At 35.5% G+C, this 24,730-nt stretch overlaps 4 protein-coding genes across 6 annotated transcripts; 3 read left to right on the top strand and 1 right to left on the bottom strand.

Moving 5' to 3' along the window:
* The first annotated feature begins 1,566 nt into the window (after positions 1 to 1,566).
* Positions 1,567 to 2,949, top strand: LOC125188611 (ACD11 homolog protein-like). The gene is made up of 5 exons (XM_048085556.2): positions 1,567 to 1,806; positions 1,888 to 2,131; positions 2,202 to 2,374; positions 2,450 to 2,595; positions 2,669 to 2,949. The coding sequence occupies exons 1-5, from the start codon at positions 1,751 to 1,753 to the stop codon at positions 2,773 to 2,775; spliced, it is 726 nt and encodes a 241-aa protein (XP_047941513.1). The 5' UTR covers positions 1,567 to 1,750; the 3' UTR covers positions 2,776 to 2,949.
* LOC125188610 (dihydrolipoyllysine-residue acetyltransferase component 4 of pyruvate dehydrogenase complex, chloroplastic-like) lies at positions 2,939 to 5,608 on the bottom strand. Its single transcript, XM_048085555.2, has 6 exons — positions 4,766 to 5,608; positions 4,204 to 4,395; positions 4,037 to 4,124; positions 3,884 to 3,954; positions 3,733 to 3,816; positions 2,939 to 3,232 (listed from the first exon to the last, which is right to left on the bottom strand). Exons 1-6 carry the CDS (start codon positions 5,606 to 5,608, stop codon positions 3,128 to 3,130), a joined length of 1,383 nt encoding a protein of 460 aa, XP_047941512.1. The 3' UTR covers positions 2,939 to 3,127.
* Positions 5,609 to 17,905: 12,297 nt separating this feature from the next.
* LOC125188379 (uncharacterized) lies at positions 17,906 to 21,946 on the top strand. Of its 3 annotated transcripts, none has more exons than XM_048085180.2 (7): positions 17,906 to 18,300; positions 19,525 to 19,595; positions 19,695 to 19,817; positions 19,939 to 20,488; positions 20,585 to 20,718; positions 20,805 to 21,021; positions 21,106 to 21,946. In XM_048085180.2, the coding sequence occupies exons 1-7, from the start codon at positions 18,024 to 18,026 to the stop codon at positions 21,609 to 21,611; spliced, it is 1,878 nt and encodes a 625-aa protein (XP_047941137.1). In that variant the 5' UTR covers positions 17,906 to 18,023; the 3' UTR covers positions 21,612 to 21,946. The 3 variants fall into 3 exon arrangements, with proteins under 3 accessions (XP_047941137.1, XP_047941140.1, XP_047941136.1); XM_048085183.2 differs by having other exon boundaries at positions 19,939 to 20,064; positions 20,305 to 20,718; XM_048085179.2 differs by having other exon boundaries at positions 19,939 to 20,718.
* Positions 21,947 to 22,080: 134 nt separating this feature from the next.
* Positions 22,081 to 23,578, top strand: LOC125188381 (uncharacterized). The gene is made up of 4 exons (XM_048085186.2): positions 22,081 to 22,497; positions 22,616 to 22,715; positions 22,789 to 22,870; positions 23,346 to 23,578. Exons 2-4 carry the CDS (start codon positions 22,638 to 22,640, stop codon positions 23,477 to 23,479), a joined length of 294 nt encoding a protein of 97 aa, XP_047941143.1. The 5' UTR covers positions 22,081 to 22,497; positions 22,616 to 22,637; the 3' UTR covers positions 23,480 to 23,578.
* Positions 23,579 to 24,730: the final 1,152 nt, after the last annotated feature.

Consider the following 24,730-nt stretch of genomic DNA (forward strand, 5'->3'; position numbering starts at 1 on the left):
GGATTATTACTTTTTCAAGTACTCAAGTTCCAAATTTTACATATAGTTGACAAAAACATTCAGATTAGCTAATTTTTTAACTTGTAGGCTGTAGTAACTTTATTGAACTTACCGCAATTAAAAATTGGAATATTATGTCCGCGATTAGGAGTCCCGGTCACTTTTGCGCACCCGTTTTATAAAAATAATAAAAAATAGTTAAAGTGGACAAATGGTAAAGTAAGAGAGATAATATTGTTGACAAGAGTCTTCTCAACATTATTCTCTTTTTTATTTTACCATTTCTCCACTTTAACTATTATTTTTATTATTTTTATAAAATAGGTGTGCAAAAGTGACCGGGACGGGACTCCTAATCGCGGACGGAGGGAGTAGTAGTATAACAAATTTGTGTTATTATCAACTTGTAAGTAATTGACTCACCGTTATATTTTACGTTTGTGAGGGATGGAGCAGGGATGATATATGAAAAGAATTAGGTGATCCTCACTGCCAACACACCCCGTCCCAACGCAGTTCACTTACCAAGTGAGTATGGGCCTCAACTAGCGTAGACCTTATTAAATATAGTCGATCTTATCCGTTCGACACCTTTAAATAAGAGAGATAAAAAGAAAAAATATTGATTAATTACTCGTGAAAAGGTGGATCAAGCCATTAGAGATAGATGCTTATCGCAAAGAGATATGAACTAAATTTAGTGGACGAACTAAGATAAACAAAAAGAACTAGTACTATTTTTTTTATACGATGAGAGTACTATCTATAAAAAAGAAAAGCTCTCAAATGAGTTTCCTTCCTTATTATCATGAGTTCGTGTGTCTCTTTTTAATACTGCAAGAGATGGAAGGTAAGAGTTAATTTTATTTCTCCATCTATGAAAACTACTTTAATAGTGAATGAAGTACAATGTTTATGTAAAAATTACTCATAAAGTAATGAAAAAAAAAGAAAATAATATTTGATGCATTATTCACTAACATGGGACACAATATATTATAAATATAAAATTACCATAAATTAGACTTATATTTCTTTTATGGATGGATTAAAATAGAAAAAATGAATTATTTTTTATGGATGGGTGGAGTTTTATTATTCGCTCTTATCCTTAACTCTGAATCGGCCCAACTAACAAGACTTTTACTTTGAATATATTCTACTCCCTATATAGCTTTTTGTGCGTGTTGACATAATTTTATTATATAAGTTCATTGCTATATTTCAAACTTTGTTAAATGTATGTTTGACTCTACAACCCTCATTTTAAAAAAAAATTAACTGTATAAGCTGTAACTTACTGCACGGTTAATCCCTCGTTTGAAACGAATCCAGTACCACACATCCCAATGCCCACTAAAACTATAAATAACAAATTGATTTGTTTTTTTTTTTTAAGAACAAATTGATTTGTTATATAATACAACTACATAAAATGATTCCACTTGTCTAATTGTCTTCATACGTGTTAGATGCCTATTCTTAGATTATGACAACAAAATTCGATATCCAATTTCAACTTAGAATTTTGTAGAAGTAGATAAGTCGTCATTATAGTCTACAGACAAGCAAAAACAGAGAACGATCAAATTAGTAGATTCAACGACTTTTTCTAATTCTAGAACTGTGCTATCCATAAATTTGCATTTTTTCCTCCCAAACCATTACTAACTATATTAAGTTATAAACTTTATTTTCTCACTTTTTCACATTAACCATCTTTCTCTTCTATCTGTTTGATTTTTTTGGAATGGCCTCCAAATTGCGTTCCCTATTATCAAGATCAGGAGGCTCATTCAAGGAAAGGTAAGATTTTCAATCTTCTCCTTCCATTTCTTGAATTTCTCCATGCTTGATTTGTTTAATTTTTTTTGCAAATTTTTGAAGGAGAGAAAGTTTTGTGAAAAGCTCAATAACGTCAAGGCGTGAGGAGGATGGTGTTGATACTAAGCTTACGCCGCTGTCGGCGGTGGCGGACGCGTTCGAGGACCTCTGCGCCACGGTGAACGCTGGCAGCTTCGATGGCGATCTCGATTTGAAGAGCTTCTGCGACGCATGCTCTCTTGTCTCTGTTCTCTTTACCTGCCTTGGCACTGCCTTCAAATTTGCCGAGTTAGAATATGGTGCTAAGGTATCGATCTCATTAATTACGATATCTTTTCTACTATAAACTATAATTAACCTCAATTCATGGTTTTCAGGTGGGTGGGCTTAAAGGAGCAATCAAAACACACTTAACATTAAACAGAATAATAGATTATGACATAAAACAAGGCACGGTTAGGACACAAGGAAGCCTTACTCGTCAGCTGAGAAGAGTGAGACAGGGCATTGATCTCATCTCAACTCTGTTCAAGAACTTTCTCAACTCAGAGTATGTTTTGCTGCAAACTAACAAGATTCATTCATTCATAATCACGGCTAATCGGATCACATTTTGACATCGCAGTGATCCGAGTTTGAAAGAAGCAGCCTCGTCGGCTTATGCCAAAACGTGCGCCCCTTACCACACTTGGGCTGTGAGAACAGCTGCTTCTGCTGGGATGTATGCTCTTCCTACAAGGGAACAGCTGCTCGTCAAACTAAACGAAACTCGTGAGTTCTCAAATTCCCCTTCTTCATTTCTGCAGAGTGTGATCTTGCCCTAAAACGACGGTTTTCTTAACAGATGAATCGGCAGAGAGGGAGATGAGAAGATTCATCAAAGCCTCGGATCCTATCATAGAATACATTGACAAGCTCTATACTAAAAGGAATATCAGCTTGGATTGGTGAGGCTGCTGTGGAGGTTCAAATGGGTGATGTTCTGTGCTTTTAGGTCAGAGATATTATGTGTAGAACTAACAGTTGAGGTATCCATTTAATAGGTGACCAAATGGTACATGTATATATGCAATGTCATACCATTTATAACATCAGTAAGTTATGCTAATCTTCATTATAAGAAAACCTTCTGCATCAATTTCATTAAAAAATTTTGGAAATGGACATCATCCTCCTCAAATAGACGATTCAAAACTGCCTTCAATAATTTTGATTGCAAGAGTATAAATATCAGAGGCAAAGAATCAAACACTAAACTCTTCAGTTGGCTTTACTTTATTCAGTGTAATGCCTTGCTTCACTTCTACATTGTCAAGCTTTCCGGGTTCAGGATGATTTTTGCAAATGTTTGGAGGAAGGCAGCTAAGTCAGCACCATAGATGATTCTGTGGTCAGCTGTAACATTCACCTAAAAAAGAAGGTTTTGGATATCATTATATTGCCAACAAGAGAAGGAAATTGAACAATTTCTTAGTAAACAATAGCTCTAATCTACAAGCTAGGTTTTCAGCAAGATGAATCATATTACTAACTACTACGTAATAAGTTCCACAAATTCCACCTCTAAAACTGGTTAGCCATTACTTCCCCTAATCTTAGGCCTTTTGATATCTTACAATCTCGTAAAAAAGCTACCATTTCCTTATATAACCCAAGTATATATAGTCAGTAGTCACTACAAAATAAAATTATCTCAAATATTATTTCACAATCACAAATAGGTATTGTTATGTCTTCCTTTTATTGGGTGTGTGGTTGAAGCCAAACAGCTATATGCGTCTTCTGGTAAGTCCAAAAGGACATTTCTCAAATATAAGATCACCCATCTCTCTAATTTAACATCTTTTCCAAACCTGTAGGTAGTGTTTATGATGAAATATAAATTAAGACACAGTTTGGTGAAGTTACCAGCATCTGGTTTTTAACGGTGAAGAATCCTTCTTTGTCAGCTACAACGGTAGGCTTTGATGCCCCCACGGCCATTATAGCTCCCTGAACAAATAACTTGGTAAATAATCATAACTTTACAATCCGTATAATGTTATATTTAAACCATCACCTGTCCTGGCGGAAGTATAGCATCAAATCTATCCACTCCAAACATGCCCAAATTAGATAATGTGAAAGTCCCTACATATTGGTAATGTAATTCAGTCTCAATGCCATATGTGTTCTCCAAATTAATACAGATCCAACTCTATGAGTACACTACCTGAATTGTATTCTTGGGGCTGAAGTTGCTTCGCTCGTGCCTTTTCAACTAGCTCCTTCCACTTCTTAGACAAGAGATATAAATCCAACTAGAACAACAGCACACAACCAAGTTATGATCTTGCAACAACAGTTGCCAAATAACAAGAGAATCAAGTAGCAGTGCACCTTATCAGCATCTTGAAGCACTGGTGTGATCAACCCATCATCCATTGCCACAGCCACAGCAATATTTACACTGCTGTTGTAAGTAAAGCTTTTCCCATCTTTACATGTTGCATTCACCACCGGATGTTGAACCAGTGCCATTGCTGCAGCTTTTGCTAACAAGGCAGTCATGGTAACACCCTTTGCCTTCACCTATTATCAATTTAATAATTCACATTACTTATTATTATTAATCTACCGAATTCATCAATTCACACCACACACCATAATTACTGGAGATAAAAATCCTTCAACCACAAAGTTCTGAATTTCTATTGGCTATGGAAGACCTAATCTGTTCAACTAACTAGGGAAATTGAGATCAACTCAGTAACCTTTTAATCAAATGTATACATAGCATCAATGGATTAAATCACATCACAAACTCATCAACTCATACCATAGCATAATAATTGAACATGAAATTCCCTCATTCATAAAGTTATGAATCATCAATTAACTATGGAAACCCTAACTTATTCAATTGAATTTGGGAATTTGGGATTGAATTGAGCATTTGTACCTTCTTATACAGAGCATCGAGCGCATCCGTTGCAATGGGATAACCAACTCTAAAGGTCGGCACGGAGAGACTCTCGATCATATTCCTCGATACCGCCGCCTGCATTGTGGTAAACGGCACTATTTTCGCCCCTGGGATCTCAGGATAACTCGCTGCAGTCTTAGGCGGAGATGCCGCCGCAGGAGCCACAGGCGCCGCCGCTGCAACCACATTTGCCTTCGGCGCCGGCGCGATTCCAGCCGCTTTCTCCACATCCTCCGGCGTAACTCTACCGAACGGCCCCGTCCCTACCAATTTAGTGATATCCACCTTATGCTGCTTCGCTAATTTCTTCGCGAAAGGCGTCGCCACCAGCTTCCCCGGCGTCGCAGCAGCCACCGGAGCTGGAGCTGGAGATTCAGCTTTCGGAGCAACAGGAGCCGGCTCCTCGGCCGCCGCCGGCGGCGCGGCGGACGACTGCGCGGCAGCTTTAGCCCTAGCTTCGGCGATTTCGGCCTCGGTCTCGGCTAGAAGGCCAATCGCAGCGCCGACGGGAGCCGTCTCGCCCTCGTTGACGACGATTGCAGCGAGAATTCCGTCGTAGAAGGTCTCGACGTCCATGTCGGCCTTGTCGGATTCGACGACGACGACGGATTCGCCCTTGGAGAGGACGTCGCCCTCGGATTTGACCCAGCTGACGATTTTGCCCTCGGTCATGGTGGAGCTGAGGGCGGGCATGAAGATCTCGCGGATCTTGGCTTGGACGAGGGGGAGGCGGGCGGAGCGGGGCCTGAGGAGGAATGCGGAGGGGCGGAGGAAGGGGGTGGAGGTAGAGACGGAGGAGGAGAAAGAGAGAGAAGCCATTGGGATAGATGAAAGCGGTGGCGGCAGTGGTAGTGGTAGTGGTAGTGTACAAGTAGAGAGAAGGGGGCGGAGGCGTCGAGGGGAAAATTAGTTTGAGTTAGCTTCGAGTAGTTCGCCTGCCAATTCCATTCTATGATTTTATTAATGTGTAAATTATCAGATTTTCATTTCATGGGATATAACTTCAAACACAGAATTTCAATTTTTATTTCCTCAACATATTCTTTATTTTTAATATTTTAATATATCATAAGCAGAACATTTTTGGACATTGATACGACATTGCACAAATGACTTTTGCTTGTTTTGAGATCAAAATACTCTCCAAACTAGGATTATTTATGTTTTTTTTTATGAGACGGAGAATTGTCACTTTGATTCTATTATTTTCTTGCGGCGAACAATTATTTGCTAAATAGTGATGATAGCTTCTATTAGGACAATACAAAGGAAATGAATGAATCAAGCATATCCAAAGGATGTTCTTTCTCTCTTAAATTCAAAATTCAAGAGGTCTAATTCTAGCACCACTTTACAGAACAAATTTCGGAATTCCAAATTACAAAATTGATAGATTTCTCCTTCATCTTCTTCATCAAAGCCAAAGAAATGTTAAAAAAAAAAAAGATGTTATAAAAAAAAAATGGGTTACATTTTTCATTAATTTGCAATGGATGCAAAATTATTTTCTAAAAAAAGAGATAAAAACGAGAAAGGATGTTTACGGAAGTCACGATTCATGCGGGTATTTTCAAGAGTTTGTAACCCAAAAAAACCATCATTTAATTCACACTAACACAATGTAATTCGTATTCCACTATCAACATAAGAAGAATTCCAACAATTTTCAAATGCAAAATCTTTTATTCAAAAATGCAATATTGGATGTCATAATTCGCAATATGCAAAAGTGAGATACACATATGCAAAACAGATTACACAATCATGCAATATTAGTATTAACACTTTGTTTTATGCAATATAAGTAATAATTACCATGCTATCTTGATTCCACCAATAAACACTTCAGTTTTGGCAATATCAGCATGTATTAATTCAAAAATATATTAAACTAATAGATTAAACAAAAAATATACCACAATTTGTAATATAAGGGAGCACACATGTACCAGCAAGAGCCCTTTGATGGATTAAACAAGAAAGATAATGCAGCCAAAGTTATTTGAATTATCTTCATTTGCATTAAAAAACAACCCAAGTGAAAATACTACTCCAATGTTAGTTCTCAAAATGTTATCTCTACATCTCTCGACATCTTCTCCTTCCCCTACAATGTCAGACTAGAGCCGCGGCCAGTGCTGCCATCCTTAGCGCAGTAGCACTGCCAACACCATAGACGCGGAATTCTTCTCCCCATCGACTGGAGCAGCCCCACCGATCATAGCAGCCAATGGTGGATCTCCGTGGGGGTCGAATATAATTAAAAATAATAATAAATATAATAATATATAAATAATTATTTTAAATTAAATATTACTTCATCCGTCCCACAAGAATATGCACTTTTTCCTTTTTAGTTCGTCCCACAAAAATATGCACTTTCTAATTATGGAAAGTTTTTTTTCTCTAATTAGGTAAGACTCATTATTCACTAACAATGTTGTACTTACTTTTTCTCTCAGCATGTCTATTACTTTACTAATTTTACATTAAAACTTGTGTCGTCCCCAAAATGCATATTCTTTATGAACGAAGGGAGTATTATATTTTAAGTAGTCAGATGAATATTTGTATATACAATAGCAGGGTCATCTTCCATTGCTTATAGCATCATAATCCAAAATTAAGACCAAATCTACATCCTTAGATTTTAAAATGAGTGGATGAGATTGAACCTTACGAATTTCAATAAATAGTAGACAAAATAAAAATAACAATAAAAGGGTAATTTCGTCATTATGTTATCATATAATATTTTCGTGAATGTTTTTTTATATCAACATAGTGTAATACAAATATCAATAATTATGACATAAGAATATCAACACTAGCACAAGAAAATATCAACACATATTTATAGAGATTTTTATATGGTTTTATTGAGATTTTATACGCATTATACTGAAATTTTTTGATGTATTTGTTGATAAAAATCTGGTTATCAACATTTACGAAAACTAAAATAAAAAATATTAAATTTCATCATCCGAACGTCGTCGGAACATATGCAATTTGAGATCTCGTTGGAATCCTTATAAAATTATCTTTAATTTAATATATTTTTTGCGAAAAAATAATTTAAATCGAGAGAGTTATGTAAATTTAAAATTTTAAGATGATTTTAATGAAAGGAAATTGACATTAATACCCTTTAATTTTATTTATTAATTTTCTTAATTAAAAATATAATCTATGGCATTATTTCAACCACTAGATCTTCTAATCTAATAACTAAGATTTGATCTGAGAATGCTAATTAGTTACCATACCAATTCAAAATTCTTTAACACCAAATATTTAACACATAATAATTTTAAAAAGTGATTAAATAAAAATGACTTGTGGTTGATGAAACGAAATTTGAGCCGACCTATTTAATTAATTGATATTAACATTTTAGGTGGCCTAACAAATAAGCAAAATAGGCCCAAAAAATTTCATTTAACCTAACTAATATGGAACCATCATCGTCTTTTTCATCAGCCGACTGGCCAACATCAGATTCCCACCTCTCTCCTCTAAGTTTATCTAATATTGTTCCTCTGTATTCTTATTATTTGGAAAAAGGTAGAAGATTTATGGAGTTGAAGCTTTCGTGGGGTCGGAGGCGGAGCTGTGCTGTGTCAAAGGTCGAAATGACATTTTTCGGCTGCACTCAGGTGGACCACCGGTGGGGTCGACCGACCCCACGTGATCCCACCTGGGTTCGCCGTTGATAGCAGCCTCATTCGGGTATCAAAGAGATTGAAGTATTGTTAGTAGATAATGAAACCACCTCATTAGAGAGAGAAAAATTCCTAAAATATAAATTGTAGGTGTATAAATTTTAAGAGACATTCCAAAATAATAAAATAATCTACTAATATTTTATAGGGACGGATGCAATATTATCACAGAGAGGATCTCCTACTCCACTTCTCATGTTCCACTCCTCATCCACCTCTCACAATCAAATAAAATAATATTATAACTATGAACAATTTTAATAAGTGTTAGTGAATTATTTTATTTGATTGTGAGAGGTGGATGAGGAGTGGAGCTGGAGATCCTCTCCGATATTATCAAGAGATGAAATGTTATTAAGTGTTCTTATTCCATTATGTCTAGTCTCATATTCTAAGTATCAAATTCCACCCGCTTGAGGTGAGGGTTTGGATCCCCTATTTTGGCTAATTATACAACAAAGAATGTTGTTTCTCACATCCACGATATTTTATGCTCCCTCCGTTGTATAGCTGTGGAGACGTTTTTTTTACACGTAATTTAAGAAAAATTGTGTTAAGTGAGTTAAGTAAAAAATGAATAAAATAGGAAATGAAAAAAGGTAAAGAGATGAAAAGATAATAAAATAAGAGATAGTAAGTAAATGAGAAGAAATGTGTTGACTTTTACTAAAATGGAAAATGATTCCACTATTATAGAACGTACCAAAATGGTAAAAAGACTCCACCACAATCGAACGGAGGAAATAAAAAAAAAAAAAAATTACTCCCTCCGTCCTAGTTTAAGAGTCACATTTTGTCATAAAAGTCCGTCCCAGTTTAAGAGTCACATTTAGAATTTTTCATATTTGGTCATACAATTTTACCCCATTGTTCATCAAAATTACTTCAAAATGTCATTATATACATTAAAATAAACAAAAACAAAAATAAAAAACCAAAAAAGTCAAAAGGGACTCACCTTCAACCAACTCACTTAATTTATTATCTTACTTTATTTATTATACACTCTATCATCTCACTCCATTTATTAGGTCATCCGCATCCCTATCTCTTAACCGTCTCATCTCTTCACTATTCATGGGCCCCACTGTACTTTTCAGCTCATCTCTTAACTAAGAGACAAAACCTGCATCCCTCCATCTCTTAATCATCTCATCCCTTAACTATTCATTCAATTTCATTTTGTTATTTTTATTTCCAACAAATTCAATTAATAAAAACACACTTCATTAAATAAAATTAAAATTAAAATTTAAAGGCCTAAAAGAATTAAAAATACAATAATTAAAATACTCTAAATTAAATTATAAAAACTACTCCGCCGGCGAATCATCCCCCGAAGTCGGCGTGCACCCAAGTTAGATCGAGTCTGAATACCAAGTTGAGCTTTCAAATGCGCAATTCCGTCCATATGGGCTTCAAATTGGGGAGGACTCATTTTTGAAGTGTCAGCCATCGTGGCGACCAGGTACATGGACATTAGGGTGTTCGAGCCCGTGCCCGTGCCGGAGCCCGAGCCCTCGCCCGCCGCGGCCCCTCCCCCTCGCTCTCGCCGCCTTCGCCGCCTTGGTCCCTTGGGGCCGTCGTGAACCGGAAGACCCCCCTGCATCATCGGTTGGCGTGCCCTCTTGTGAGGTGTTGCCTTCGCCGCCATCACTAGACTTGTAGTGGCCATACGCCGTGTGCTTCGCGCGTTTCGAGCCCGACTCGACACTGCCAGCCCACCTTTCAAGGTGGTGGACTTGCGACCAAACATCGACATGCTTGAAATCTTTACTAACGTCGTCTTTGAAGACCCGCAACGCCGCTCTCAGAATGTCGGCTCCACTGGCTCTGCTTTGGTAATTCGCCTCTTCTGCCCTGTATATCGCGCAAAAAATTTTGACACCTTTGTCGCATCGGTCCCAATGACTGCGGAGCATCTTCACGTTGCGGGCAAAGGTCTTCTTCAGCCTTCGTGCGTTGTAAACTTCGGTGTCTTTTTTCCAAAAACACAAGTGGGATTGTTGATTCCCGACAATAGTATCGTACGAGACGCTGATACAAGCGTCGTACAGAGCCAACGTCTCCTTTTGGCTGTATGGATGACGGTGCCGCCCCCCATAACCTCGTGGTCGCCCTCTTCCTCCTCTTCCTCCTTGGCTTTGACGCCGATCCTGGCGGAGCCTCCACCTTTGGCCGGTATTCCAAAGTGCGTTCTGCCGTAAAATTCTCCGGAATTTGGGATAATCCCGGCGATTGCCCGTACCTCTGGGGGGGAGGGACGATAGTATGCATCCACATCAAAATGTGGTGTTTAGTACGCCGGTGGAGTCGTCGAGACTTGGGTGCCCGGCGACGAACCGGGAGTACCCAAAAAGTTGTACATGCTCACCCAATCGTCAAACGAGTTCAAGTCGAACCCGCCAGAGCGCCGCGAGCCGCCGCCGAAGCCGCCGCCGCTGGAGTTTCCATCGCCGGACATTTTTTCAGCAATTGGAGAGAAAAGAATAGATGAGTGTAGTGTTTATGTGCAAAATGGAGAATGGAAGAGGAATGGAGTATTTATAGAATAATAAAAGAAAAAAGAAAAATAAAAAAAATTGAAAAATTCGACCTTTGCAACGGTCATTTGACCGTTTAAAATTATTTTTATTTTATTTTTTTCGAAATTTCGATTTTAAAAAAAAACAAATTTATGACATCATAATTCGACGCCCACTCGCGGGCCTGCGAGTGGGCGTCACGCCATCCGCCAGCGCGGGCCACGTGGCACGCGCGCGTGACGAGCCAGCTCCAGGCCGGCCTCTTCCGCGCTCGACGAGCTGGCTCGTCTCTTCGGGACGAGATGCATGCCGCATCGCCGTCTCGATGCCAGCTCGTCTCGTCGAGACGAGACCGAGACGACATCGAGCCGCGATGCGGATGCCCTTACATACTCCACCAAATTCTTAAAACCCGTGCCATAACTAAATGGCACTCCTAATATGGGACGGAGGGAGTAATATTTAATATGTTGATTTATGATTAAATTATTCCCTACTGTGCAATAAGCCACAAGAAGGAATCTAAACCTGGAGAAGGTTTATCAAAGAATTATTAAATCCCTAAACAAGTAAAACTAGGTTTATATTTCTATTTTGAGGGAACATCTTTTTTAGTCCATGAACTTTGTCAAAGTATCATTTTAAGTCCGTGAACTTTGAAAATATCATTTCAGGTCCATCAACTATGAATTAATATCATTTGAAGTACTTTTTTACTATTTCCAAGTTTTTCTGGACGAAAATACCCTCGATACCTTAAAGGATATATATTTTTAATAAACTTATCATATACTCATATTTTTTTATAAATATCTTTACAATATATTTTTGACGAATTTTCTAAATATAATTCGACCTTCAATATTATCACTTAATTATGTGACATGCAAGTAAAATTGCTTCTTCAATTTTTTATATTACAGAATTTTAAAATTGAATAAAGAACTTTTCTTTAATAATAAAAAATTAAATAAAAAGATTTTCTTGCATGTCACAAAATTAAGTGATAATATTGAAGGAATTATATATTTAGAAAATTAATCAAAAATATATAGTAAAGATATTTATAAAAAATATGAGTATAGGATAAATTTATTAAAAATATAAACCCTTTATGGTATCAAGGGTATTTTTGTCTAGAAAAACTTGGAAATAGTAAAAAAGTACTTCAAATGATATTAACACATAGTTGATAGACCTGAAATGATATTTTCAAAGTTCACGGACCTAAAATGATACTTTGGCAAAGTTCGTGGACCCAAAAAAGATGTTCCCTCTTCTTTTTAGTTTATTTATTTTGTGCTGGACTGGGTTAACATTACTAGTTTATGGGTTAAGTGCCGCATGTTTGTGTTGGTCGTAGTAATGGCCCATGTAGGCCAGTCTAATCAATTTTTTGGGCTTTAAGTTGAAAACTATGTGTTTCTCAAATTTTTATGAGTTTCGTGATCCACTGAATAACAGCAAATATCGTAACCAAAATCTGGTTGCATAGAACATTCAACTCCATTCCCAAAAGGCTTAATATTTGTGTGTGAGTTGACTGAGTGGCAGAGAAGTTAATGTTTAAGGCTAAAGATTTAAGGGACTTTTAAACTTAAATTCATTTATTGTTGAAATACAAGCCACAGGTCTTAAAATCAAATAAAATAGATAATGTGACCAGAGTGCAGATAAATTACATCATTACTAACATATGTACATAAATAATTTTGCATGCAACAGCGTGATAACGGTTAATAGGGAAAAAATGTGAGACATCTAACAAATTAGCCATAGGATAATTATATAGCACAGAATTTTATGTATGATACAGTTAAATATCGATCCATACTCATATTTTAATAATATACTAGTATTCTGCACATATTAATATATTTTTAAAAAATTAATTTTCAATTTTAAATTAATTAAATAAAATTAGAATCAATCTTAACAATGAACAATATGAGTAGCAATTTTAGTTATATGAGAATAAAAAATCTATACAAATCATCATTGAATCATAATAAATTTGAAACAAATCACATAATATAATGTTTAAACATTAAATCATGGAGTCAAAAAAATTAAACAAAATGGATAATTACTCATAATTTTTAAAACTTCTTTATTCACTACCTTAACTTTAAAATTAAAATAAACTTGATCATTATAAACTAAAACCTTAAATTCTTCACAATTCGTCATTCTTCAACAGAACTTATTGGTAAAATAACTCGTTTGTCATCTTTAAAGCCGTCCGCCTCACCTAAAACTACAATAAAATAAGAACAAAATCAATTTGCAATGCACAAAATCAATAATCAATATGTATTAAAACCATAATGTTGCATAACCACAAAATCACCTCTGCCTTCCCTCGACCATGAGGTTTAAGCAACACCTCCGCTCGTCGCCGTCATGATTATCTGGAAGAGTGCTGCCCATAACAAAAGATAATGTCATTCGCTATCAAGATATAACAAACTACTTCAGTTTAAAATAGGCATGCACTTTAGCCAAGGATCTTTTTAAATAAGCGCGGAGTAACATACACCATAAATCTAATGTCACATGTGGGAGATTAGTGGGAGAATAAGATACTCTGTTACGAATATAAAGAAAATTCATAATTTGATTTAAATACTTAGATGATCCTATGACAACGAAAACGAAACACCCAAGCAAGATAGGTCCAACAGGGTAGTCGTTGCCCTTCTTTGCAGTGGTCTCAGGGACGGAACCTCGCTTTGTTACGTTCTTCTCAAACCTCTCCACTTTCCTGTCAGCAAGCCTCCTTGAAATTGTATGTATCGATAAAATTATTATAAATTCTTCAAAAACTGATGAATACCACAATGTGAGTTATTTACTGAGCCCTTAAATGCTGCAATCCAACTATTCGTGCAATATACTTTTGTAAAAACTGACAAATACTCAGCCAGATAAGTGAATGAGAATAACCAAATTTAAATGAGATAGTAAAACCTCCAACTCATTCCACTTAATCACACATAACATAGTAAATCTCCCACTTACTCCACTTAATCACATATTTAATGGCCTTTAAACTATATATATTTAATTTAATATAATTTTTTAAATTAAATAGCACTTGTAAATTTATCCAAAACTCCTCTTTTACATATTGTATAGATATTCAGCTTTCACATATATCGACGACAAAAAAATATACTACTAATAGTAATATTAAACTTTAATTCGAATCTCGAACAACACCTTGAGAAATAAAATCCTGACAAAGTTGATATTTGTGGACCATTCCAACTTCGCACATGCTATTCATTTCACACAAACCCCACCACTTTTTTCGAACGGAATCAATGATGAGATTTCATTTAAATAGTGAGGAACTATAATGGCTCCAGCCTCCAGCCCTTTACAAAACGAAATAGGAGTAGTATCTCACAGAATTCAACAATTTCCTTCGATCATCCGATTACAAAACGAAATAGTATCATTGAGAAAAACGAAAAGAAAAATCTTGTAAATAACTATTCATGAATATGTTTTGATTGAATACACATCAATTTTTAAAACTGACACACAACTTTTATTTAATTTAAATTAATTTCTAGTAATGGGTATTGAAATTCTACTACTTGCCGTTGGAAGCAGCGAAAATATCCGCAGACAAGTTGCAGACGTTCACATTAATTTCAACGTGAATGTGGGTCCAAGTTGGCGTTTTTTGTCTTCATTTTTTTTCATTGCAGCAAGACTAATATCCACGTACATACAAGTTGCTGATAGTAATTTAATTTTAAATTTTAAATTTTAAATTTAAATATTATTTTTTTTTATAAAATATTACTCCCTCCGTACCACAAAACATGCGCTCGTTAATTTTAGTCCGTTCGATTAGAATAAGTATTTTTTAATTTTAAAAATTCTTTTTTCTCTAAATGATATAAGACTCATTATCCACTAATAATACTTTAATAACTGTTTCTCTCTCTATCTTTCTCTTATTTAATCAATTTTGCATTAAACTCGTGCTAAATTTAAATATATATTCTTTAGGGATAAAGTGAGTATGAATGTAAGAAAACATTTCTTGTTGTGCAATCAGCCACAACAAGGGATTTAAACCCGTGTTTACTAGACAATTTACTAGTTCTCAATCTTATTCATAAAATGTACCCATTTTTAATTCATAATGTATTTTCAACTTGTTAAGCCTATCAATTTCAAATAATTATTTTCTAGAATAAAATAAATTTATTTTTTAAAAGATACACGTTATATCATGATTTCATTATTAGAGTGAAATATTGACGATAAAATTGATTAAAGTTGGAATATAATTGGAATAAAATAAATATAATTTTGTTATTGCATATAATAAAAACTCAGTACTATTATTGTATGAAACAATACAATATACCATATCATATTTTGGCATGACATATAATGAAGATACTAGTGCAATAATACTACATTTTAATTCCATAAATTAGATTATGAGCTTAAATAAACATCCGTCGCGAACTTTAAAATTGTAAATTGATAAATTGATAGTAGTACGTAGTATCGAATTTCAAATGCATGTAGCTTAACTCGGACTACACATACACCCTACAAGCAAGTTAGCAGCTTCAGAATTGGATTATTTCCAGACATTTTTTTAAATATTATAGCCTAAAAATATTTTCCTGAAATTTAACCACGTTAACTTGTCAATCAATGAATTAGCACTGCACCTAATTATTATAAACATCGAAGGGCAAAAACGGCATAATCACTACATAAATTTGATTGACCAAAGTTGAAGCAGAAAAGTAGTAGTAGTAGTATTAATTATTGTGATAAATATCTAGGCGATGAACTGCCAATAATAGCAAATCGTTAATGGATAACTACTGTGAATCATTAACAGAGTTTTGGTGCAGATAATTTCTCCAATCATAAATTAAATTCAAACTCATTTTTGGATTTTTTAATGGAATAATACCAAATATAATGTTATTCTAAAATTTTATTAGAGAAATACTAAAAAATGGTGTAAACTTAAAGATGGTGTAAATGGTTTGAGTAAAAATACTTTTTGGTGTGACATATACTCAAAAATGGGTTTGAGATTGACGTAAATGGTTAGAGATGACCTAAATAGATGTGTCCATGTAACATATGTAGGTGACTGTGCCACGTCACATTTCCAGTAACCAAAACTCCACGACCAATTTCCAGTAGAGAGATGAATTTAGAGAAATTGTAAAATTTGAATACTAGTGTTTCCCGCCTCATGAAAGTTGGTGGGCCGGCCGCTTGGATTGATTGCCGATTGGAGATATCTGATATCCCTCTCTTTGACTAGTTATTTTCGTTTTGACGCATGCCAAGTTCATGGAAGATAGAATCATCGTCTTCAACGCTTAGAATGAATTATTCCTATTATATATCTCTTTTTCTCCTTATCGCTTAAATTATTTTCAAAAATCCTTCTAAACTCATATGGGGGCTGTTAGTGGTTGGAAATCGTGTCATGGGTCCATTTGTCCTTAGGGCTATATTCTAGGAACAATTACACTTCTTAGCGAGTCGACGAGTTCGACAGAATCTTAAACCCAACTAATCGTTAGAAATGTCGATAGGTCAGAGGCTCACCAACAAGTCATTGGGTTGAAACCAAGCAGTTCATATTTTCCTTGTTTGTTCTGAACTCCGTCTTTCATCACTTTTAACCTATGTAAGCTTTATTTTATGTTTATCTTTTACAAACTAGTCAAACTACTGACATAATAAAGATAAAAGATATAATCATGTTATTTCTTGGCATATGATCAAAATTATGCAAGTTTAATAATTAAAACCATACAAAATCTAAGTGCATCACTGCCTTCTTTAAAGCTTATTTTTGCTATTTTTTTAAAATAATGCATAGTTGAAAAAGAAAAAATAGTTAAGCTCAATAGTCCCATATAAAAATAATTAAATGGAAAAGAAAATGATAATAATATTGCCAAAAATAAATACCCTATACTATTTACTACTTCCTCTGATCATCTAAAATGACACATTTTTCTTTAGTATGTCCCATATAAAATGAAACATTTCTATTTTTAGTAATAATAGAGCAACTTTCTCTCCATTTAATATATCCAACAATTTTTTCATTTGCAATTAAAATATTTAACTCTTTGTTTTTCTCGTTCATTTAATACTCATGCAGTATCTTTTTTCTCTTAAAATAATACATTAAGTAGCACTCCTAATTTCAAAAAGATTTCGTTCCGACCAAAAAGTGTGTCGTTTAATTTGAGACGGACGGATGGAATAGGGAGTATTAATAAGTGACAATAAGAAAAAGTGATATTCAAAGCTTATTTTTGTTTCGGTCCAAAATATTCACCATTATTTTATTTGTTTTTGTATTATACTTATTGCTGCCTGTATTTTGTTGTAATAACAAGTTCATAACCATTTGCCGAATCGGGATAACATTTTTCTGTAAAAAATTAAGAAAATGCAATTGTTGGAAATAACTAATACTCGTGTTTGAAGTCTATAAATACATTTAACACGTCACATACATGAAATGACAAACAACTTAATTGCCTTTTCCCAAAATAGGATTATTTTCCGGAATAATTTTTGTGAGTTTTCATTTTTCGAAGTTGTATCAGATTCATATGCTGACAACGTAAATAACAAGAGAAAGAAAAACGGATGAAAAATCAAAAACATGCTGGTGCTACATTCGAGAATAAGGAATAGTTGAAGGGTCTCTGTGCAAATGAAATAGTAGAACGCACGTACCTTCCTCCGTATCATCGCGGCGCCCAAACACAATCTCAGCCGCCCGTTTCAGCCGCGATACCCTAGGCCGCCTTCTATATAAACTGATTTCAAACCGAATTTCAATTTTAAAAATCCACATAATAAAATCGAAAAATTGGAAAAGGAAAGCTAACTCATTTTCTTCTCTCTAAGTCTATCCCCATCCTCTCCCCTTACTTTATCCACTAATTTCGAAATTAAATGGCGATGAATAATACGACGACGGCGTATGCCGGTTGGGAGGAGGTGTTGTTTTCGACGGAGAAGGGGCGGCGGGAGGTTCACTATTATCTCAAACGCTGCGGCGGCGGCGGCAGAGATCTGGTGGTTGTGGGGAAGGAGAAGAGCGCTAGGAATATGCCGTATCATTACAAGATTAGGGATAACAAATTGGCGCCCTCGATTTTGAGCGGCGCTTCGGGGGTGAAGTTGAGGTCGAGACGAGAGGTCGTCGACTGGCTGGAATCAATAATTTCAGGTTCCATTCATTTTCATTTTGTTGATTGTCTGGGCTGATTTGTATCCTCTACCATGAAATGTGAGTTATTGGGGTAAAAGTGTTTCATTTCGGTGGTGGTGAGTTAGTTCCTAGTTTTGTTTTGTTCAAAATTTTCATTCTTTTACGTTGTTCATATGATTTTCTTCGAATTGAGTTTCGATGTTTTGTTCTCGATTTTGACCGTTTTGTGTTTTCCAATTATTTGAATCTGGATATGCTCTTTTGCATCTGGGAGATTTTTTTTTTTTTTTGGGGGGGGGGGATTTGGTTCGTGTTTTCTTTTCTGGAGCATATTTTACCTTTCAATGTGTGTTTCTCCAAATATTTATGGGGATGAGTAATAGTATCACGTTTTCCGCTTTACCTCCAAATTTACTGGGTGAGTACTTTCTGGTGTTTTTTTAAGTACTATATATTCTTCGAGTTAAATTGAAAAGGTTGAGTTTAAGTTCTGGCGGGATCTGTGAGAAATGGGTGCAAAAACTGTTATTCTTGCTGCGTCTTTTATGTTTGAGCAAATATACTCCATGAACGAAATAAATTTTGGTTCTGGTTGTTGGGGTGTTTTTCTCCGTCTGGTGTCTTCTTTTATTGCGGCTACAGTTTTGGGTAAAGCAATGGCTTGAATTAACAAGTTTCTATATTTACTTGCCATAAGTTAGCGCAGCCTTGTCTCCCGGATGAATGGTGGATCTGTCTTTTGTCTGAATTATAAGTATATCTTTAGCCCTATTCTCCATGGTGCTTAATATATCTGTGGCATTTAGGAGGTTGGCTGCACTGTTTTATGAGAAATCATTTTACTTTGAATATCCTTTTTTTAACCTTTCTCTTTTTCAATCTTGAAAAAACCATCTTAACTCCAGTGATGCTCGCAAAGATTTGTAAGTGCTAGTTGAGAGACTCAGAACCCAACTTCCTTTTATTGGTGAACATCTGAAAGTTCTCACACAGTCAATACTATCTTCCTCTGTGTTTGCTTAATTTTTCTATGTTTGATTTGTGGTGATCATAACTTGGATGCAGAGTGTAAGCATATGCAATTTGTACAGACAGTTTTAACAGTTTGTTTGCTTTTAGTCTGATTTTCAGTTAAGTCTCTAATGTAAATGCATGTTCTACTAATTTGTTAAATTTTAATGAAGCTTCTAGAAGGTGGCTCTTTCTTGTTATGCTAATTGTTTTGTGTACCTATGCTTTCAGATGACCAGCCGAATAGTTCTAGACAATTTGGAAGTAGTATGGATAGGGATTTGGATGATGACGTTATTGAGGTTAGTTAGTGGCATGGTTTCTGTTTGTGCTTATGGTTAAACCTGTCATTGCCAGTGATTATATTGGTCCATGTGTCTCATTTTGCTTGATCTTTTTAGGATGTTATGAAACAGAAGTTAGGTCGGTATAAAGCTGAATCTATGTGGATAGGTTCTTCGTGGATGTGCCGGAAAAGGCGTAGTCATTATCAATCGTTCTGTCACAATGGAGCTGTGATTTCTGTAAGCACAATTCCCAAATTTGCTGCTTTTACTGGCAATGGCATGCAAGTGTTATCATTTTTGTGCTTTAATATTACCTCTTCTAATGCTTTTTAAGTAAAAATCTTCCCTTGACTCGCAGGCTCAGGAATTTGTGTATGTATTGGCTGAAGAAGGCAAAAGACTTGTTGCTTACTTAGATGATATGTACGAAGACATCAGAGGAAACAAGATGGTTGTGGTACGATGGTTTCACAAAATTGATGAGGTTGGTTTTGTTTTACCTCATGATTATAATGACAGAGAGATTTTCTTTTCTCTGTGTCTTCAAGATCTCAGCATAGAATGCATTGATGGATTAGCAACCGTTCTCAGTCCAGAACATTATGAGAAATACATAAGCGAAGCAACAAATACACTGTTGATGCCTTTTGTGTGCTCTAAACTCTTTGAGAATAATGATGTTAAGCCTTTTGACATAACACGAGTTAAAGGTTATTGGAAGCAGGAAATATTCAGGAAGTCAAAAAGAACTGTTGGCGAGTCTGTTGGATTAAAACCCAACAAGAGAATTCGCTGGTCTAAAGAGAGTGAGCTATATTCAAAGTCCCCTGACAATGGAGAGTCTGGTGTGACCAGTTTACAAGTCATTAGTGGCACTTCTCTAGAGTGTAAAGTGGGGGTAAAAAAAGGTAACAAGAAGGAATATGGCTCCTGTATATCTTTGTCAGCTCGAGATAATACTCCACCACCCAAGTCTGATAAATATTTTGCTGTCGGCTCCCAAGTTGAGGTGCTTTCTCAAGATAGTGGCATCAGGGGCTGCTGGTTCAGGGCTTTGATTATTAAGAAACACAGAGATAAGGTCAAAATACAGTACAGGGATGTCAAGGATGCAGTTGATGAATCAAAAAATCTAGAGGTAAGGATGATGTTAGTTTTTGTGCTTTAGTAGTTAAAGTAGGATTCTTTATTGGAGTTACTAATTTGTTCTTTCATTATATGCAGGAGTGGATCTTGGCCTCTCGAATCGCTAGACCAGATGCATTTGGTATTCGTTTGTCTGGAAGGACCACTGTTAGACCAACCCTGTCTTCTGAAAAGGGGAACATATCTTGTGCAGTAACTATCGGCACTGTTGTTGATGCTTGGCGGCATGATGGATGGTGGGAAGGGATTGTTGTGAAGAAAGAATCTGAGGATAGGTTTAATGTCTATTTTCCAGGTGTGTATGATTAGCTTCCCCGTTATTTGTTATCCGAAATAACTGAATATACTAATACTGATATCGACATGATCATTGCAATAGACGAAAAGCAAGAGTTTACGTTCCATGCTGGTGATTTGAGGCATTCAAATGAGTGGTTCGACAATACGTGGCAAAATATCAAGCAAAGGCTGGATGTTCTATCGGCTCTCTATGGCAGCAACAAAATATCCGATACCAAGAAAGATGAGTTGCCTTCATTCGATAACAGAGAAATTGCTGCTGCTTCCTTGAACGAAGATGCTTTGCATCAGAAAGTGATCAAAACAGGCGATCCAACGCCAGTCCGAGATGGTAAAATGGTAGTTGAGTCTCAAGCTTTCAGAGACCTAACAAAAGATTGTCTGCTTGGTCAGCTGCGATGGAGATCATCAGGGAAAAGAAGACGCTCTCGAAGCCCTGTCAAGGCCGGAGTGGAGGCAGCATTCGCGGGATTCTTTGTTAACTCAGCCTTGAAGTTAGATCCAGACAACTGTAAATCTTTAAGAGATTCTCGTTTCAGTTCATCTGTCGTCCCACCTATGTCAAACTTGGTTGTGTCAAGGTGATGCTCCTCAGTTTCTGGTGTACATATGCAGCTGTTGTTCAACCTGACTTAGAATGTAGATTTCCATAATTTTGTGTAGAGAGATGTTTAGAAAATCGAGAAGCGCAGCCCCTGAAGAGCTTGCCCCGTGTATAAATTAGGTGACCTGAGTGTGCCATGTTGCTCTCAGATCCTAGGCAGTTTTGGTGTAGCAAAAAAGCTTTAGGTGATTCCCAATTACTTAGGATGTATCTGGATTTCTACTGAAATCCGTTGTAGACTGTAATTATTCTTTTTAAATCAAAGTTGTGTAAGTTGTTCCATTCAGCTTCTAATGAAATCGTGTGTTATTCTAAATTCTCTCTGGAAGCACGTTTTTTTTTGTATGTGCTGACATAGTATTTAGTAAATATTATTTGTTGCTTAAAATGAAACAAAATATCCAATTTCTTGCAGTTTATAAGGTCTTTTAAAATAAATTTCCAGAAATCCTCTGTCTAAGTCGTAGCCGTGTGGAGAATGATCACTCCATAAAATAACACTAAAAATTTGATTGTCCAAGTCAAAATATGTTTATTAAGAGCATTACAATTTTCAAGAATCTGGAAAACGAGTACTTAGTTTTACCTGAGACGGATGACCTCCCACCCAAATACAATCCTTTTACCCATATAATTACCTAATCAAAAATTGACCTGATTGGTTTCTCACAGCAAATTATGAGAGGTAATTGAGATTGTTGAATCTTCAAAGCAACATTAGCCCAATAATTATTATGTGTGAAGAATTAAATTAAAGCCAGTGTGGGGGCCCTTGATCAACTTAAGCTCTTTTTGTCAACTCCATCACATTTTCACCACTTTGGCAAACATCTAGTAGGAGTACTATATATGGAGTACTTTATATGAGTGAGTTTTATCTGAAAAATTCCCTTCCTTAGATAGCATCGTTGTTTGTGTTGCCAACTAAAAAAATAGGCTTTTCCACTATCCTTTATTTGTGATCCTTTTTGGCTTGTTTGATTAGTGTTTCCAGTAAGCTACAAGGCATGTCCATGGCCACTTTCCACGGCCGCCGCCTCTCGGAGACCACCCTCGCCGCCGTGGAATCACTAGCTCTGCCCCTTGTGAGAGCACTATATACATTCATTATAACCTTTTTTGCTGTTTTTTTGTTGTGTTAATTTGGTTGAATTTCAGGTGCAAGAAGTGGTGTTTTTGGCTGATTTCCGGTGCCCCAAGTGCCAGAGGAGGGTGGCGGAGATTATGGCCAAAATGAATGGTATGTGAAATTCCGCCATAGGATTCTCTTCGCTAATTGACTTTTTCCTTTCTAGTGACATCTACATTATATTTTCAGTTTTCTTGATTAATTACATAATTTGAGCGATGGCTAACTTGCTAGAATTAATTGCGTGGGTGATTATTTTTTATTACTCCATTTTTTATGGAGATCGGACAAAATTTGAACTCCAAATCTTGTTTTTTTGTTGGAAGGAAAAGTTGGGAGAATGGAGAAGTTGTCTCTGCCTCATAATAAACCAATTTTAAGTTTTAACGCACTGTCTTTTCACCTACTACTAAATTCCAAGATTTTAATATACTGACAAAGAATCACAGCTTGCGCGATAGCTATTTTTCTATTCTTTTTCCCTGCATGTCTGGTAAATTTATTTTGTTATGGTGATCCAAGTAAAACATGTGTCAATGTCATATTAGCATCTAAATTCAAATAGTTGCTCGTTTTTGGTAAGCAGGGGAAACTCAGTCGGTGGTGATTAGTGTATTGGAGAAGACGGTGACGCTGACGTGTGAGGGAAAGCCGGCCAGCCGGAACTCATGGAGCAAGACACCCCTATTGTTGCGCCTCTTGCGCTATTCGTGCAATTAACTTCTAACCTAATGTACTTGAGGATCAAGACACATTTACTTACTTACTAGTGCAGATTTGTAAATAATATTCTGTCACAATACTACAATGTTTGGAACATTTCCTTTTTTATTTAAAGATTTAGAAACACATTTGGTAAATAAGCAACAGAGCAAGGTAATGGTGCGTGTAGAAGATTCGTTCCAACGGATCTAGCCATTAAGTAAAGGAAGAAAATGAATCGAATTCTAAAAATTGAAGTACTTAGTAACGCTAATGGCGGCACTGAGCAAATTCCTCCTGTCCTACCATAGTTGGTTTCAAGATTTTTTCAAGTTTTAATGTGAACATTTTCAAGATGTAAACTTTAATGGTATAGAACATTTTCAAGATATAAACTTCAATGGTGGAGTTACGTACTATCTCCGGCCTTTTAAAAACAAAACTTTTGAATCTTTACATTTTACGACGTAGATCCCACAATCTATTAACACTATTTTTACTATTTTTTTCTTTTCTTCTTTTTATTTTACCTATTTTTCATTTCCTCTCTTTTTTTATGGATTATTTTACTAATTCTCCCCTCTTACTTTACCATTTTCATTTAGGTTTTTAAAGTTTCTATTTAGTATATTCTGCCCTCTTACTTTACCAATTTTCACTTAAAATCTGTGACGCTTCTAAAGTTTCTATTTTCCAAAGGAGGTGGTAGGAGTAGCTTTTTTTCTCTTTTGTATAGATATATTTTTTGAATTAAAACTACAGTAGAAATCGAATTTCAAGTAATTAGAATAATTTGGTAAGAAAAATTATTAAAACTTTAGGGGGTAATTGAATTGTCCCTCTTTATATTCTTAGGCCATCCGCAACGCTGTCTCTTATCCGTCTCTTAACCGTCTCATCTTTTAACTATTCACGGGCCCCGCTGTACTTTTCAGCTCATCTCTTAACTAAGAGACAACACCTGCATCCCTCCATATCTTAAACTATTCATTCAATTTCATTTTTTATTTTGAATTCAAACAAATTCAATTAATAAAAAACACACTTCGTTAAATAAAATAAAATTACAATTTAAATACCTAAAAAAATAAAAAAGACATAATTAAAAAATTAGAAATTACAAATTGCACACTTAAACACAAAAAAATATGTGTTTGTGTTGTGTAAAATGGAGAAGAGTATATATAGAATAAAAAAAAAAATTTAAATATGACCATTGAACGGTCATATTACCGTTTTTTTTTAATTTTAATTTTTTTTTTGAAAAAT

Source organism: Salvia hispanica, chromosome 5, assembly GCF_029641045.1.
Source record: "Salvia hispanica isolate PSC_SH4W2 chromosome 5, Shi_PSC_v1, whole genome shotgun sequence".
In the NCBI taxonomy this organism is placed as follows: domain Eukaryota; kingdom Viridiplantae; phylum Streptophyta; class Magnoliopsida; order Lamiales; family Lamiaceae; genus Salvia; species Salvia hispanica.

Excerpts from the sequence above, each read along its gene's own strand:
- LOC125188611 (XM_048085556.2), top strand. The coding sequence starts at position 1,751 with ATGGCCTCCAAATTGCGTTCCCTATTATCAAGATCAGGAGGCTCATTC. Across the intron at positions 2,132-2,201 it reads AGTTAGAATATGGTGCTAAG|GTGGGTGGGCTTAAAGGAGC; the intron begins GTATCGATCTCA and ends CATGGTTTTCAG. Across the intron at positions 2,375-2,449 it reads AAGAACTTTCTCAACTCAGA|TGATCCGAGTTTGAAAGAAG; the intron begins GTATGTTTTGCT and ends TTGACATCGCAG.
- LOC125188379 (XM_048085179.2), top strand. The coding sequence starts at position 18,024 with ATGGCGATGAATAATACGACGACGGCGTATGCCGGTTGGGAGGAGGTG. Across the intron at positions 19,596-19,694 it reads TGGATGATGACGTTATTGAG|GATGTTATGAAACAGAAGTT; the intron begins GTTAGTTAGTGG and ends TGATCTTTTTAG. Across the intron at positions 20,719-20,804 it reads ATGAATCAAAAAATCTAGAG|GAGTGGATCTTGGCCTCTCG; the intron begins GTAAGGATGATG and ends CATTATATGCAG.
- LOC125188610 (XM_048085555.2), bottom strand. The coding sequence starts at position 5,608 with ATGGCTTCTCTCTCTTTCTCCTCCTCCGTCTCTACCTCCACCCCCTTC. Across the intron at positions 3,817-3,883 it reads CTATACTTCCGCCAGGACAG|GGAGCTATAATGGCCGTGGG; the intron begins GTGATGGTTTAA and ends TTATTTGTTCAG. Across the intron at positions 3,233-3,732 it reads CCGTTAAAAACCAGATGCTG|GTGAATGTTACAGCTGACCA; the intron begins GTAACTTCACCA and ends CTTCTTTTTTAG.
- LOC125188381 (XM_048085186.2), top strand. The coding sequence starts at position 22,638 with ATGTCCATGGCCACTTTCCACGGCCGCCGCCTCTCGGAGACCACCCTC. Across the intron at positions 22,716-22,788 it reads AATCACTAGCTCTGCCCCTT|GTGCAAGAAGTGGTGTTTTT; the intron begins GTGAGAGCACTA and ends GTTGAATTTCAG. Across the intron at positions 22,871-23,345 it reads GATTATGGCCAAAATGAATG|GGGAAACTCAGTCGGTGGTG; the intron begins GTATGTGAAATT and ends TTTGGTAAGCAG.